Genomic DNA, 17408 nt, shown 5'->3' with positions numbered 1-17408 from the left:
CCGTCCGTACAAGCGCGTCCCGTTCAGCAAATCAAACGCCGCCTTTGCTCAGAAGGCTGTATCAGACATACACTTGCTCCGCAGCCACTTGTGGATCCGTGTAGGTCTGGATAAAAGGTACTTACAAAAACCTCCTCGTATGAATTCACGGTGAAAGCACGTCCGCTTGCATTTTAGACTACCAAAAAGATACCTAGTACATTTCCATGGTGTGTAACTTGTTTCTCTTTCTTTCTTTTCCCAACTTCGTTACCTCTGCTGGATAATTTTCTCTCCCAGATCCCAACAAAAAGTAGGAGGCAAAGCTTTCCTCAGGATGTGACGTCATGTTAAATCCCCAACAGACACGTAATTAGCATTTTTAAAGCGACACGCCTTTTAGTTTGAGACGGCATGGTTACATTATGCTTTTTGTTAAATACTTTTAAGTATTAAAAACAACACGCTAAATCAATTTTCCTTGTCGGTTTATACCAAATAAATTAAATTACGCTGTTATTTCTTAATACATGGCCTGAGAAAACAGGGTTGTTGCATAAAGTAACAATATATGCAGTCAAATATATAAATAACCAAACATTCTTGAAATAGGTGTAATTTCATCCAAAACTTCCCGTATTAAGAACATTGGATTTTTTATTATATTTATGAATGAAGCCGCCATAAGGTTTTGTCACCACTACTGTTTAATAAGATTGTTGCCACTATTGGAGAGCAACACCCCCTTCTGGTTCGTTTGGGAATAAAGGTTTACAAATGTGACTGTCATTTTTTAGGTTTTTTTTACATGCAATTCCTGCCAGGAGCAGGGATTACTCTTAACTTTATCCTAAATGTCATTACAATAATTTAAACATTTAATGTTTTTCTGAAGCACATCACACCAAAGGTGCAGGTCAAAAGCATTGCCAACAATAAAGACCAAATCTAACTTATCATGGTTGCTTTTTTATGTACAATATTAGGTAACCATATATGGTATCCCAATAATGAATGTGGACGGTGTATATCCTGCGCAGTGCTACTCGGCAAAATGCCTACTTATACTGTCTCAAAATGTGGCCCATGCTTTGCCACAAGTAATCTCATATTAATGCTCTAATATGCTGTTATATAAGCCAGCTGTGGTCTATACATCTAAGTAGGCCAACTTGACTTATTTGAGGCTTATACCAACTTTAAAAATAAGAATTGATAAACCTCTGAAGCATGGCAACTGCTTTTTTTGTGTGTTGAATTTATAACGTTTCAAACGATGTGCATGTAGTCCTAACAGTACTAGCCTTGGCTTTATTAGGCAGTAATACCTATTTGTATTGCATCTGGATCAATAATACCATTTTAAAAGGAGGTGGTTAGATAATAAAATAGCTTATTCTATGAAATAATTGACGTTATCATAAAACTTAAAGGTTGGTTCATTGTTAAGACTGTGGTAAAGCTGCTTTTTCAGAGATGTGTCATGAAAATACCAGTTTTTAATCCAAACCTTTTTTTCCTCTTATAAAACCTATTTCTGTCAGTGCATTCGTTTTTATTCTAGGCATTACAGAGATGTTGCTAGACTTAGTTTTTACTCTTTAGTTACATTTAATTAAAAAACTATTGGAAAAGTTATTCTGTTAATGATTTCAGCACGAGTGCCATCTTTTTCTTCTTCTCGCTGGTCACGCTAACATTTCCAAAGCTCACGTTTACAGTGTGGAAAAAGTAAAAGGGATCCGAAGCCACGTCTCCATGCTTTGAAAGACAAGCTTTAATTGTTCACAATCAAGCTTATAGACAAAGCACCGTAAAACCATGATACCAGAAAGAAACAAGCAACTGAGGACAAAGGATTTTATGACACAGGTAGGAGTTAACCAAGGGTATAATACGGTAAAACATTTCTCAATTATTTTGTGATTCATTATATATACACTCGCTGTTATAGATTATTATCTAAAAAAAAATAAAAATGGAAATTGCAGTCTTGAAATACACACCATTTGTGTCACATTTAAATCATCCAAAAAAAAGGGGATAAAAATCAAATGAAAACAAAATCTTTCTGCTCACAAATGATTTTCCCTTTTTTTGATGGGAAAATGATTTTTTTTTCATATACAACATTGTATTTACAGGGTCTAGTATTATTTACACAAAATTAACAAGTGGCACTGTGTAGTTAGGAATTATTTTCTTTTTCCCCCCTACCGGTCTTATTGAGAAACTAAATAAAAATGACAAATACAAAAAAAAAAAGAGCTTAACAATGCATTATTTCTCCGACTTATTGTTACTTTTTTTTTTCCAGTAGCACTACCTGCCACTCAGCCTTCTACAAAGTGATGTCCTTTCCCTAACCTGACTACAGCTGTTTTGTTTATCTTTACAAAAAAACAACTAACCCCGAGCCCTCCCTATGTCTGGTCCCCTCAAACTACCTTTGATCAGTACCCTAAACGCACACACATTACCAATTATGTGTCAACAACGAAAAACTTTGAACACAGTTGACGGGCCTTGATGTATCAATGTTTTATGTTTTCCGTAAAAAAAAAAAAAAAATTTTAAATAATTGTTTTATCATGAGCCCTTTAGCACTAATTCAATTTGATTTTGCCCTGCAGCAGAATAAAAAATGCTAACGGGGCTAAATGTTTTTTTTTTTTTAGCTCATACGTCCAATGAGAAACAAATCAGTCAGTCATTCACTGGCTAAAAACTCATGGTATTTTACTCATATTTATCATTTGCCTTGAGGCTATTTAGAGAGTGGAAAATAATTTTTAAAAGGCCTCTGGGGAATAACAACAAGAAGAATAGACTGTGGATGTTGCGTAGGCTCTGAGAGAGGGCAGATTGTGAGAGAGGGCCATGATATAGGAGAGTAGGGCTGCTCGATTATGGCAAAAATCATAATCTCGATTATTTGGATCAATCATTGATATCACGATTATTAAAAACAATTATCCATTTACTTTGAAAACATCCATTTATTGGAGAATTTTTTACCCTGAACTTTAAGTATAATTCAACTGAAAAAAAAAATTATAAAAAAAGAAAGAAAAAGAAAAGTCATAATAATAATACAAAAATAATCGTTTTATTTAGATTACGTTGTTTTCGTAATCGTTGCAAGCCATAATCGTTATTGCGATTAAAATACGATTAATTGAGCAGCCCTACAGGAGAGTATAACAAATCAAATAGAGAAAGATTGCTTTTGTTGATGGGGCAAAAGTTGGATTCAGCTGTTTTGAAATGTTTTAAAAGATACAATTCAGCCTTGTTTATAGGACAGACTTAAAACACTCTCCAAGAATGATGTATTTGAGTTTTTTTGGAAAAACCTTTGATTAGGTTTGTGTCGCTATGGCACAACCCATCATTCCAGTTAACAGACAAGCAGGCTTAGACCAGACAGCTAACAGACTACATGTTAGAAATTGAGGAAGGACAGAGATGTAGAAAAAGATCTGAGAACACACACTCTCACACACTCACAGCAGTAAGGGTTTTCCAGCAGAATCCAATGACAGCAGGTACCAATAAGAAAAAGATCTCAAATGATGAAGAGGCTACACTTCATTCCATAGCACTATGTTCAGTTTTACCTGTACTGAGAGAAAAAGACTCAATTCGATGCTGGGTTTTGTGAATTAAAAATACAAGTTTTGTCACTCATTAACACATCATCTTGGCACAACATGTGCCTTAAAAATAAAGTACCATTGGGAAAGATTATTTTAAAAACAAGGGGAAAATGATTGGGTGAAAGTTGTATTTGTGCTGCTTCTTTGAACTGTCAACTGTTCAGATTTAGAGAAAAAATAAACAGCAAAGGCTGGTTTAAAGCTCCGCTCCAGTGACTTCTGAACCTTAATAAAACCAAGATAAAAAAAATTATTAGGTTAGGAAAATTCTTTGGAAAAATTAAATTAATGGATACCTGGGTCATACAAGAACTCAATATTCTACAAATGTTAAGGAAAGATAAAATGATTCAAATGTCGTTAAATTGTAAAACAAATGAGAGGTCAGTGGAGGGAGCCTTTAAAATGTTTACGATTCACACTAAAGGTTGAGATCAGTTCACCGTCAAGTTATCCTAAAATGGAAATACTGATCGCATAAAAGTTTAAGCAGCTTTTAACCACTTCAAAACTAATTAAAAACTCATGTTTTTTTTATCATTATTTGCGTACCAGGTTCTAAAACAATTAATGTATTGCTAGTGTCTGGCTCAGGGACACTTCAGACAGGGACCCAGATTTTGATTTAAAAATCGAATTGAGTGAATGTCGATTTGAATAAGCGAAATGAACCGACCTCATCCTTGATTCTTAAGCTTTATCAACCACAGCGGCGGAATTAGCTTAGATTGTAGGTTAGTGAGGTCGAGTGTCTAGGGGGGGCCTCTCTTTTTTATACCAAATTCGTCTTCCTGTGTTAAATTACCATTAGCATTACGTACTGTGAATTAATTAATTTTTCTGAAATTTATCATTTTCTGTCCCTGTGTCATTCAGTGGTAGGCCTACAGTAGAGAGAAAGGGTTGAAAGAGAGGTGCCCAGTAAACACCGGTCACAAGAATAGTAGATTTTCTCCACCATGGCAAACAAAGGTTGCTTGGCAGCATGTGTTGTCTGTAAAGCTAAAAAACTCAGCACAAAGCAGAATCAAAAACACAACTTGCCGCGGCATTGAACAAGAGGTGAGATGTCTATCAGCGCTGTCAGGAACTCAGAAAGCCTAGAAAGGTAAGTACAATAAATTAAATCAGGTTTTTTTTCCCCCACGAAAAAAGCAAATGAAGAAGTAGTTAGAGGAAGAGGAATACTTTACTACCTAAAAATGTAATCAGGAAAGCATGAAGCTCTAGATTCATACAAACAAACATATACATTTCTTTTTTTGTTTTGTTCAGTGGACAGGGTTTGACACAAACTAAAAACACAATAAATACTCTTTCTGAGGAAAAAAAGATAAGGTATATCTCTTTATCAGCTAAAAGGACACTAAAAAAAGGCAGGTCCGTCTGGCAGACTCGCTCGGAAGGGGACAGGGCGACCCTTTGCGGAAAAAAAAAACGTTCCATCCATTGGGGTGGCGGCCCTTCCCCTTCTTACTTATGGCACTACAGCAATTCCCCATCCACGTTTTATTCTCTCGTACTTTTCACTCTTTGTAGACTTTTATCTTCACCCGGAACATACAATATCCCCCTAATGGTACCTATTCAACACGGCTGGGTTCTTTTTTTATTCTAGCTTGTCCAGTACTTTCACGTTTGTTTGTTTATTTGTTCGTTTGTGTGTCCTCTTTTCCCCCATTTTTCTCAGCGTAAAGTGCAACAGTGCTTTTGTTCTCTCCTCCGGTTGCCTGGCAACTTCCCGGTAACCCCCGGTGACTGCCAAAGGTCAAGTTAGGGGTTAGCGGGGTCGGGGTCAGGGTTCTCGCTGGTCTCCGTGTTAGCGCTAGCAGCACTAGCGGCACTCGCAATGCTTGCAGCACTTGCGATGCTTGCGACGCTCAGCTCCTCCACCTCCTCGTCCTCGTCGTCGTCGTCCTCTCCGTCTTCTGTCACTTCCCCCACGTCCAGCACCTCCACCTCTTCGTCGTCGTCGTCCTCTTCATCTAGACCTTCTTCCAGCAGCTCCACCGCAGACACCACATCCCCGTCTTCCGACGCTTCCATCTCCGATCCTTCTGCCGTGTTCAGCTGCTCTCCGTACTCCTCCTCCATCCCGTCCTCCTCCCCCTTTTCTCTCAGCTGGTAGACGACGGTCCTGAACGGTTTGACCAGGCCCTCCTCGTACACTCTCAGGATGGCCTCGCACACAAAGCGGTACTGGCTCTGCAAGGGAGATGGATAAACATTTTAGCGCAGGGTTTAAAATGTGAGAGCATCGAGAAAGAAAAAAGGATGTGTCTAAGTACTGGTGTTTGTATCATCATGGCCCTCTGGTCTCTCATGGTCCTGACGGTATCCAGAGGAAACACTGGCTGACCGCACTCCATTAGACACAATGCCGTCTCCATGGTGATCAGAACCCCTGTTCGACCAATGCCAGCGCTGGAAACAAGAAACATGTTATTAGAATTGAATTAAAGTCATAATGAGAAAAAAGTGGCCCAAAATGTATTATCAAATTTTCTCCTGAATCAGAGAAAATTCCATAAAATATCAGAATTCATGACTTTTATTTCACTCTTACAAATGTTTAATTATTCTGCACTAGCAAGAGTCACTTGTTAAACGCAATCATGAAAAACTGTTGTGATAGACACAGGGGCCTAAACTTTTACTTCAGTATGAAAGCATGGTACATGTGCTATCTTTGTTATTTTACTTCTGTGGGTCTATTCTAGTTCAGTTAATCGACCTCAAGCACGCAAAATGGTTGATAACGGGTTCACCTTTTAAAAAACACAGAAAGAGTGAGTATACCTGCAGTGCACCACCATGGGATGGTCCTGTCCGGCCCGTTTTGTCCGCACCAGAGACACAAAGTCCAGGAAGTCAGTGGAGTCGTCAGGAACCCCGTGGTCAGGCCAGGCTAGGTACTGAATCTGGGTAAGCTCTCTCTGCTGTTCACTCTGAAATGACAAATGACTTAATATTACATTTCCATCTTCCTTTCAAAAAGTCTTCTCTATTATTGGAAACACACTGAGAGGCTTCTCTCTCACCTCAGTCAAGACCTTAAGCTGACTAAGTAATGAATAATTCTCAGATATCGCCCATCCTCAGAGCCCAAAACAGGTTATTGTATTTCATGTGGGCGACCTCCGAGCTTCTCTCATTGAGCTCTGTGTCCTGGGGGGATACTGCACAGCACCCTGTTTGTGTAATTATGGCCTTTAAACGCGTTATGAAACGGGCAGTGTGAATAACAAACAGTGGGTTTATTTCTTCCGCTCAGCTGGGCCACTTCATGATTCACGTTGTTCTTTCCCATTAAATATCAGATACTGAGGACAAAATCTCTGCAACTGTACTACACAACGTACATTTTATTTTGCTGAAATCAAACAATTAATGTGTATATCAAGCTTTCTCTTTTTTGTTCAATTAAAAAGGGAAAGGAAAACTGTAGCAAGGAAATATGCACTCAGGGAAAAGAAAAGAAAAGTCAGCGCGATTTAAATCCAACAGGGACAACACACACACACACACACACACACACACACACACACACACACACACACACACACACACACACACACACACACACACACACACACACACACACACACACACACTTGGTTGATCTCAACACTTGGGTCCCACAAGTATAGCAAAACAAACATACACATACACACAAACAAACACACAGCAGATAACTACTGAAAGCGGTTTGATGTGCGACTCAGAGCCCCTGTGTTCTTCTTTAATATTGCCTTGCTGCATCGCCATGGTAACACATCTATCTCCATAGCAACAATCACAGGCAGAGGAGGATGCTAATTGCCTCCTATAACAGCCATATATTTCAAAAGTTCACCATACATAGGCGACACGCGGGGAAGTTATCAGTAGAGCACAGACATAAGGAAACGACGAGGAACATTCCGGCATTAAAAGTTCATTTTAATGCAGCTTGCCCCAAGCTTAGTGGCTGAAGGACAACAAATACAAAAGGTAAAGGGACCTTTATTTGAACTCAAGACTTATTTCTTCACTTTCTTTTTGTCTTATTTATTATTACTAAAGTGTCAATATAAAATATAATACTCCGCTGCAGTTACTCATCTCCTATTCACTTAGTTGATTTTGTTGACTTTTCATTTAAATTCTTTAGGGGGGAGAAATAAAAGTTATTTTAGATTTGATTATGTCCTAAATCTTTGCATGGTATACGATATATAACATACAGTATATCCCATAACACGAGAACACTGCACCATTTTTCAACAGAAAACAAATAACAGCCTTAACTTCAGAAGATGAAACCAAAAAGTCCAAATGACAGATGAGTAACGCTGTGTGCATCAAAAGGCTTCAACTTTAAAGTAAGAGAAGCACACATTTTATCTATTTATGTTTTCCAAACAACCATCGTCCCACTCCCTGTTCCTCTTTTTTTCCTCTTCCCATTTCAGCAATGTGACTGACTGGGGCGGTTGGGGTTGTCATGGTAACCAGTTCCCAATACGTGTCCCGCATACTGCAGCGTGAGCCAGATAAAGAACAGCCCACACTGGTCACTATGGCAACACACCTCCTCTGGGTCCACGGCGGCTCATCCTTACTGAGACGCTGGTGCTGTGCTCCGATTGGATGCTGCACCTTCCTCTGTGACGCCTTCACCCTCCTCTTTCCCCTGCTCTGCTTCTTTCGCTTGTTCCTCTGATTCAAAGCTAATTTACCTTTCCTGTCTGTTTTATTTTTGTTCTCTTTTGAGTTTGTGTGTTTACCTGTATGTGTTCCAGAGTCATCTCCCGGACCAGGAAGGCAGAGTTGCCCTCTTCGTTGTGGCAAGTTACTGAAAAGTCTCCATAGATGGCGCTGCAGTCTGGATTGGGCCAGTACTGGTGACACTTTACCTTTAAAACACAGATAAAGTGTATCTGTTAACTGACCATTTACTTAAGACACAGCTGTCCAGGAACAACATGTCAAGGCTACAGAATAAGAATACCCACTATTATCTGGTCTTTAATTCACAAAGATATAGCATTACATACACTCAGTCAACCTGGAATTATTAAAAACTTTCAGAGGGATATAAAAAGTATGATTTTTTTTTTAATTTGCAGCCAAAATATTTCCCCTTGGGACTAAACACTTCTTTCTTATGTTAAGAGAAATGAGCAAGCAATGCATATTTGAACATTTCTACCTGCTTTGATAATTAAAGGGGCCCTATTACGCTTTTTGGGGTTCCCCTTTCCTGTAGTGTGAAATATAGGTTTTAGTGCATGTAAATGGTCTGCAAAAGGCTAAAATCCCCAAATTCCATCTAGAGGGAGCTTATCTCCCATACCCGACACATTGTAAGTGATAGTCTAAGGGGCTGGACATCTCTAAGCGGTTGACCAATCACAACAAGCCGGCCAGCTAACCAATCGGAGCAGACTGGGCTTTATTGTATGGTTGTGGCCAGCAATGCCACATGTACAGCTATCAATTCTGAATATTCTTTTTCTGATGAATTTACTGACAGCAAAAATATATTTCTCTCAACATGCTGCAGTCCATATGTGTTTTGAAGGTCTTTGAAGATTTCTTTCCTACGTACCCGTCCTCTCTCGACCTGTGTAGTCAGCATGACCACCATGGACGAGCCCTGCTCCCACGTCATCTGCCAGAAGTCAGGGCAGGTGTTGGGCAGCGGGCCCTGGCACGCTATGTAGCGGTTTATAAGACTTGAGGCTGGAATCTCCATCTACAGAGAGAAAAACACAGAAATACAGAACACAGATATTAGGTAGACCAAGTCTCACTTTAACATCTTTTTTTTCTAAATGATGTGGATGTGCTTTGTGTATTTGTAGCCTTGTAAAGAGCTAAATGTTCTCAGGTTACTCTAAAACCACTTCAACTTTAGCCAACAAAAGTGCAACTTTTTAAGCAGCTCTACAATTCCCATAAAATCAAAATTCCTGGTAGACATAGAGAATAAATTGACACGGTGATCATCCTCATGTATAATAATAATGTCTAGGGTACTTTCTACTACACAATATGTCCCAAAAAAGCTGAACAAATCCACATAAGAACTACACAAACATATATTTGATAATAATTATTTATGTTGATTTAACCGATTACATAGGCGTTGAATTTCATATAAACTTTATTGCACATTTTCTGCATATGTATATACTGATATGCTGAGGTTATGCTTTTATTTGTTATGTTTCTGTTATAAAGTGCTACATTTCATTATTAAATATAAGTAAGATGGTCCTAATTGAGCTTTCAGTTTGCATGGCCAAAAAAGGTTTTTGAGCTATACTGAGCTATTCAAATGCTGGATAGCAACGTTTTTTGACCCTGTAACAGTTTTTCAATTATTGAATGCAGTGTTACAGAGAACACAAGTTCGAACAAATAGCATGAATACTCAAACACTTGCCATACTAAAAAAATGGAAATTAAATGAGTAAAACATGCATTTCTTGTCATTTTAAACTATGCTTGGGTACCGTTTGATTTACAGTAGGCAGCAGGATGTGTTCTATCTAATAAATGATGACATTGATGAGAAAATGTAAAGTAAAGGGTTTATTAGATGAGTGAGAGGCGGAGGCGAGTGTCCTTCATAATCACAATGAGCCTTAATTAGGCTATAGAGATAAACAATCAACATTTTGTTGAAATCCATGTTTTATACAGCCTCTGGGAAAACTGACAATACATTTCTTCCGTTATTACATCATTTTGTTCTTACTCTCTGCTGTTTTACAATACAACTCTATTCATAAAAAGGTCATAACATGTTCAATATAGCCATTAAAAGAGATGTGTGTAACAAATAGCTTATTTTCACTTAAAACAAGGCATTACTTAAACAGATGTATGAAAGGGGCTTAAAATAATAGCACCCATAAGCTGATGATAGCTATATTGGCCGACTCGAAAACATGCAAAACATTAAGTCACAATGTTTTCCACTTGTGGTTGATTCATTCACCAGTACGGAGACCCGTAGTGTTTAAACATGTGTTTTGAGGGTTAGCAAAAACAGACCACCCAAAAAGCCTCAAACGGGCAGAAAACACTGAGGTATTGTTGGGAGAGGAAAAAACGAGGAAGAACAAACTCACATTGATGTAATTTGCATTGATGTAGTCATCTGTGCTTTTCAGAATGACTCGTGTGGCATCATCTGCGGAGGGAAAGACAAGAGAGAGGGGTGAGATTACAGACAGAGAGACAACAAACTGCTGACAAGGAAAAAAGAAAGAAAGAGTATCATGGAAGAAACATCTGCACATATTTCAAGAAAGAAGAAAACAGAAATAGAAAACTGTGTGCAGCTACGTACAAGGAGAGATATCTCTGTAGCGATTTTTGGAAACGTTCTGAGGTAATTTGGCACACAGCATGGTCATCCCCGGCCTCTTCCTGTACAGTTGCTGTAAGAAAAGGAACAATATTCAAGATGTGGTACAATAACTGGAGGAAAATCAGTTTGCCCTGTAATCAATACGAACAAACTTCTCCAAGTATTTTGTGAGTGCTTTCCTGCAATGGGTTAGTTTATATGCATGTGTTTGCATCTAACACGTTGTTCAGAAAACAGGAAGTCGTATCCCTGATTAGGATGAAGGACAGGAAGTGACGGGAATGTGAAGGAGAAAAATAAATGTGTCACAATTGCTCAAAAACAAAACAAACATTAAACAATCAAAAACAATTCCACAAGAACATCTGATTTTCATGAAGATGCAGAACATTACAAATAAATGAGAAAGAATTGGATGCAGTGGTTGACCGATTGGAAATACTTGAGAAATTACCATACTATCATAACATTTGGAATTTTAACAGACATAGCTGTACATTGAGTCTTTTCATAAGAAAATAACATACTGATTTGGAGGAGTTTTTTTATTGTACATTTTAATCTCACAAGCTATTACCGTCCTTCCTCAGCTTTTTATGATTACTTTTTGCCCTACAATGGCCCTAATACTTCACCATATATACAGTATATACACAGTATCTACTCGTGTGTTTATTGCCATGTCTTTGTCCTCACATCGAACTGTGCCAGTATGGCTCCACTGATCAGGCCGTCCTTCAGTGTGACCATGGAGTCCCTCAAAGCATGCTGGTCTAGCTGGGCGGGGTCCTGAGGGGACTTCTCAGGGATATACTGAAAATCTGGCTCCGAGTCCGCCTTCTCCTCCACCACGTCATAGATGGCTGAAACAAACAGAAAATACATATATTAGGGTTTATAAAGAGACAGCTGTTTATGTAGGTTGGGGCTCGGGGGAGGCGATTTACCTTTAAGTACATCATGTAGAAAAGCGTCACAACCTAAATACTGCACCGTGGGGATATACAGTTATTTCAATTGCGAAAACCGTATGTAATAAAAGTTAAAAACTGATAAAATGATATAATGTGAACATTCAGGAATTCAATACATTGATGCAATCTTATATCTACTCTGATCGAATCCATAAACCCCCATTTGACCCAGTTAAAATACCAAGAATATCTATGTTTCATCATTTTTTTAAAAGCTCCCCTCCCACATCGCTGATGCAGATTAAAGAAAAAACGATTTCCATCTCCCTACACACTGCATACATATAGCTGAGAAAGCAAAATGTGGAGTTTTAACTCCTTTAAATTACCAGAGAGATACAGTATTAAGTGTTCCAGAGAAGAGCAGAAGAAGAGTGACAACTGGTGAGCAGATGTGGAGCTGTTAATCTTCAGGAGTGTGTTGCACCAGGTGTCTGTGTGTTACACGTTGCCTAGTTCTCACTAAAGGGCCCCATTATGCTCATTTCAGGTTTCTTATTAGTATAATTTAGAGCCACAAAAACCTATATAACACACTACAGGAAAGGGAAAAACTCCAAAAATCCCCTTTAATTGTTAAAAAGTTGAGATGAATGCAGCACTGTATTAAAATGGGTTGCAACACACAAAGTACTTCTTAGGGAGATTAGCTGTTACAAAATGTTGCACCCAGTTACTGCTAGATTTAGATGGCAGAAGTTTTAGTTTGGAAAGTTGTTTTTTCTTTTATAATAGTGTTAGAAAGAAGGAGAAGAAAAATAGTTTCCAATAATGTCCATGTAGGTGTGAAATAGGGGGTTGAGTAGTGAATGGGTGACGCTTGTGCTTAGTCACCCATCTGATACCATCATTATTCTTTTTTAGATCAGCAAAGAACAACACCAATCGGAAAAAACAACAACAATGAAAAGATGAATAAAACATACAAAAAGGCACAACCAACAAAAGGGAAAATAAAAACAAATTATTCAAATAACTCTCTGGGTAATGTAGGAAAAGAAAGTAAATATGGAGAATGTAAAAAAAAAAAAGGGGGGGGTAGTCTCTTGCGGTTATAAACGTATTATCTTAATGAAAAGGTTATTGAAGTATTTTGAAATCTTAAATATACAGAAGGTTGCTAAATTAAAAGCAATATATTACAATCCAATACAACAACAAAACACGTTTTTTTTAGATTGTGTCATCACTCTGGCATTAAACTGTTGTATTCTACTGCCAATGGGAAGAACTCACCGTTGGGCCTGACCAATAGGATGAGCTCTCCAGAGTGGCTCTCGCAGCTGGCTTTGATGAACATGACCACCTGGTCGTGGGTGTGGTCCGAGATGTCCCGGCCATTAATTAGGACCACCTGGTCGCCCTCGTTAAGGCGAGGCACACACAGGTCAGCCTGAGGAGGGAGGAGGGGAGGGAGGAGGGGAGGAGGGGAGGGAGGGGGGAGGGTGAGGAGGGAGGAGGGAAGGGGGAGGAGGGCAAAGGTCAAAGGGAGAGCGAAGAAGGGAAGAAAAGACAAAAAGGGAGACAATGAGAAGGGTGAGATACCATCGTTAGTAATGTGTGTTGAGTTGGATAAAATGATTCTCATACCGAATAGAGTGTCTTAAGACTACATAATGCTAAAGTAGTAGCTGTTTGTAAAGCTGCATTTGTCTTATTACATTCATAAACTCAGCACTAGTGAAATAAATATATTATATTATCAACTATATATGCATACAGCCCAACATACTTTATACAAATTAAAGAAATAAAAAAATTAATCTATTTATATGTATCGATCAAATATCCTAATATTTTTGACCAAATACTTAGATATCGATACTTTTTTGTAGACTTGACTATTGCTGCTTCTATTAAACATTTACACAACGAGATTTTTGACCTTATTCTTATATTCACATTTAAAAAGAAATCAAATAACATCGCTTTACTTAATGCAACCTCAAAACACAACAGTGAAAGACAAGGATATGGCATAATCTAGACTCATGTCATCATTATATTATTGATATGGACTTACTGAAGTTCCCGGAGCCACTCGAGACACAATGATGGGCATCTTCTGGTCAAACCCCCCCTGGAGACACACAAGTAGATCAGCTAACAGCACAAAGCATGACGCACGTCTTCTGTTTCCAGAGCAGAGTTAGCAGTTTAGGCAAGGATTAGGTATTAGTCACATCTGATCATTTTAGCCAAGGTTTCTCATCACTTGGCATAAACAAGAGGGAAAACCAAAGAGAGAGACGATGAGATGAGCCATGGAACAACAAAGACAAAAGGGCCGTTGTGTCTCAATTAGTGTCAGCGCTTACCTTGACATTGAAGCCAAAACGCCCGTGTTCGTCAGGCTTCATCTTGATCAGGACCAGATTATCATGGGGGACTACTCCATTTAGCTGCAAGAGACATTTTGGACACCAATGCATCACACATACTGCAGTCTTTCATACCATTCCCCTATGCGGCAAAGGGATATTGGCTCTGGCGCTACCGCTAGGCAACATTTATTGGATGTTGGTTCAAAGGTTTTAATTTCATTCAATAAGATTTAAAGCGGCAAATAAATATTTTTGGCCACTAGGAGTCCAAAAAACTACACCAAAACAAACAGATGAATCAAAAAGAACCTCTTATTTTGAAAAGTGCTCATTGAATTTGACATTAATTAACATGGCTAATGAGGTTTATGAATTAAAATGATACTGCATAGTTTAATGAAATCTACGGAGGTTTACATTTGTGAAACCCATTCTGTCAACGATATATAAAATTAACACTGGAGAGAATATTTGATTATGATATTATCAAGCCTAAAAGGGTATCCTTCTGACTGTTTTTTAATAAGCACCACGTGTTTCCATCTTGTTTGGTTTTACTGACCACGGTCTTGTCAGCGTTCACAGGGACGTCGTACATCTCGTTGAGGTGGTTGTCCAGGAGGCTCTGCTGGGAGTGGGCCTGGATGATCTGGCTCAGGGTTTTCCTGCTCAGCTGTTTGGGGGGTAGAGCTGGGGGGAGACCGTCGGGCCCGTCTGGAGACCTGAGGGAGGAAAAGAGAGGGGGGAGTGTTACATTTAGGTAAATGTTGAAAGGTTATATTTATTAATGCAGCAAGGATTCGTCTAATCTGATTGGGAAAACTCATGTTCCAGCCGTGGGGATATTGCCCATTTACATAACGTTTGTAGATAATGAAATTGTACCTTGTTAAACAAAATGACTATTGTTAGAAATTCAAGGATGCGCAATACAGATCAGCAGTCACTAATGGGAAATGTATATTATTGTGCCAATAAAAAAAGGTTGTTATTATGAAGAGAAATTGCTCTCATTGACTAGAATCTACAAATGATGATAAAATATGGTGGTAAAAACATTTAGTTTGTTGGGCATCTGCCAATAAACACAGAGAACAAGAAAAAAAAAAGTAGCACACTGACTAGAGAATCAAACATAATCGTCAATAGTGTGGATGTTTGTCACAGTTTTAAAAAAATTAATTAAAAAATTCAGATTTGAAAACGTAAGAATAATGTAATGTGAAATATTTATTATTGCTCCCAATATCTTTGCCTTTATTATCTTCACTTTTGCAGGTTATTATAAGTGGTCACTATTTGCTAAAAATCCATATCGTTCATCCTTTTATTCAAGTTAAAAAATAAATGTTCACAACTTGCTGTTGGGCAGGAAAAATGCTGATGGAAAAAGTTTAACGGGCTGAGATTGTAAAACAGGGTGGGAAACTAAAAAGAACAAATATGCAACCATAGAAAAGGGGAGAAAGGAAATCAAGGTTCAACTGAAGATTGTTGATTGAAAAAGAAAAAAGAGACACATAGTGAAAAACAGATAAAGGGGAGTGAGAGAGAAAGAGATTGCAAGAGACAGAAAGGCTTAATAGCGCTGTGTTAGTCACAATGCATTAACCTCAATAAAAGGGCTGCTAGAAGCAGGAAACCCCCCCCCCCCCCCCCCCTCCATCATACACAATAAAAGGCAGTCAGTGTGTACGACGAAACAACACAAGACAGTCAGGTAATTTCAGCGACATCGTGGGGCGCTCTCTGGGGGGTAAAAGTGTGTGTGTGTGTGTGTGTGTGTGTGTGTGTGTGTGTGTGTGTGTGTGTGTGTGTGTGTGTGTGTGTGTGTGTGTGTGTGTGTGCGTGCGCGTGTGCGCGTGTATGTGAGTGTGTGTGCGTGTGCGTGTGCACTCCTTTGGGGGCGAGAGCACCAGTCAAAGCGCATTGCCTTTGTTTTGGCTTGGGCTACTGGTTTCACTTTGTGTTTGAAACACACACATGGAATCTAACATGTATTATGGGTCAGACGCAGGTCAGACCTTCAGAAGGAGGGCAGGCCCGAGCCCACACCCTACATCCCCCTGCATTACTGCGATTCCTCAACATGACACACACCAGTGAAATGGATATGAACGTTTCTTCGTACCACACCACAACATAGCCAAAGCCCTGGGATAAGGAGATTTAACCTTTGTCGACAGCAGACATGACTAAAACCTTTGATCCTAAATTTCTTCTTTTCCTTAAGGAACATTTTTGAAAGCCTGATGGAACTAAATGAGACAGTGACACAAGATCGTGGGTACATGAGAAGATCTAAAAACAAGCTGCTATGAAGCATGAGGTCAGATCATTCTCAAAATAAATGAATGCTGAAGAAGGATTCAAAAATGTAAAATGCAAAAAAAACAACCAGATATGTAAAAAAATAAAGGTTGACTAGCAAATCAATCAGAGCAGACTGGGCTCTGGTTTCAGACAGAGGGTGAAAAGAGGTGCTGCAGCACAGGCAGTATGAGAAAAATAAAGAGCTTTTAATTAATATGGTTCCTTTAAATCAAACCCTTGTGGGAACGTGTGGGAAATTAAGGAGCAACCTGATTGGCTACTGAAAGGTCTCCGCTGAAAAATAATGCATTTGTGGAATGAGCGTAAGAGGTGTCTCGAAAAAACCAGCACCCAAATGCAGAGAGGTTCATGCACGAAAGCGGTTTGTAAACTCAGGTTCGAAAGGTTGTATATAAATGCAACGTTCAAATATGTTTTTTAAGAAAATGTCCAACACTTTTTTGACCCTATAATAAAAAACCATGATGCATTCAAAACCACCAAAAGATGCAATTAAAAACACTTTCAGTGCACACCCAAAACTGTTTTTCCTTTGCTTGACAACCTTGAAGAAACATGTCTGTTTTAAGCATACAGTACAATGTAATGTATCATGACATATACCATACTGCTGTAGCCCTGTTGTGTCACAGCACATTATGTAACTGTGCCTTTTTGATCCCCAACATTGTCAAGAAAATATAGACGCCGCATTTTGAAAAGCGTCACTGCAATGTGGCGCGGTTAGCTAAACTGATCATTTACACAACTAAAAACAGAACATTATAGAGAA

At 38.7% G+C, this 17408-nt stretch overlaps 1 protein-coding gene across 4 annotated transcripts in view; it reads right to left on the bottom strand.

Annotated features, from left to right (window-relative positions):
* Positions 1-3768: 3768 nt before the first annotated feature.
* ptpn4a (protein tyrosine phosphatase non-receptor type 4a) overlaps positions 3769-17408 on the bottom strand; it is a 44019-nt gene continuing 30379 nt past the window's right edge. For all 4 annotated transcript variants that reach the window (XM_010771631.1, XM_010771635.1, XM_010771632.1 and 1 more), the window contains 12 exons: positions 14865-15024; positions 14297-14380; positions 14002-14058; positions 13215-13371; positions 11701-11867; positions 10984-11074; positions 10763-10824; positions 9232-9378; positions 8408-8536; positions 6438-6586; positions 5927-6062; positions 3769-5843 (listed from right to left, as the gene is read on the bottom strand). In XM_010771631.1, coding sequence (XP_010769933.1) covers positions 5412-5843; positions 5927-6062; positions 6438-6586; positions 8408-8536; positions 9232-9378; positions 10763-10824; positions 10984-11074; positions 11701-11867; positions 13215-13371; positions 14002-14058; positions 14297-14380; positions 14865-15024 — 1771 coding nt within the window. In that variant the 3' untranslated portion in view covers positions 3769-5411. The remainder of the gene's footprint in view (positions 5844-5926; positions 6063-6437; positions 6587-8407; positions 8537-9231; positions 9379-10762; positions 10825-10983; positions 11075-11700; positions 11868-13214; positions 13372-14001; positions 14059-14296; positions 14381-14864; positions 15025-17408) is intronic.

This window comes from Notothenia coriiceps, unplaced genomic scaffold, assembly GCF_000735185.1.
Source record: "Notothenia coriiceps isolate Sejong01 unplaced genomic scaffold, NC01 NC01_scaffold00010167, whole genome shotgun sequence".
In the NCBI taxonomy this organism is placed as follows: Eukaryota; Metazoa; Chordata; class Actinopteri; order Perciformes; family Nototheniidae; genus Notothenia; species Notothenia coriiceps.
This window is presented reverse-complemented; position numbering and strand designations above follow the sequence as displayed.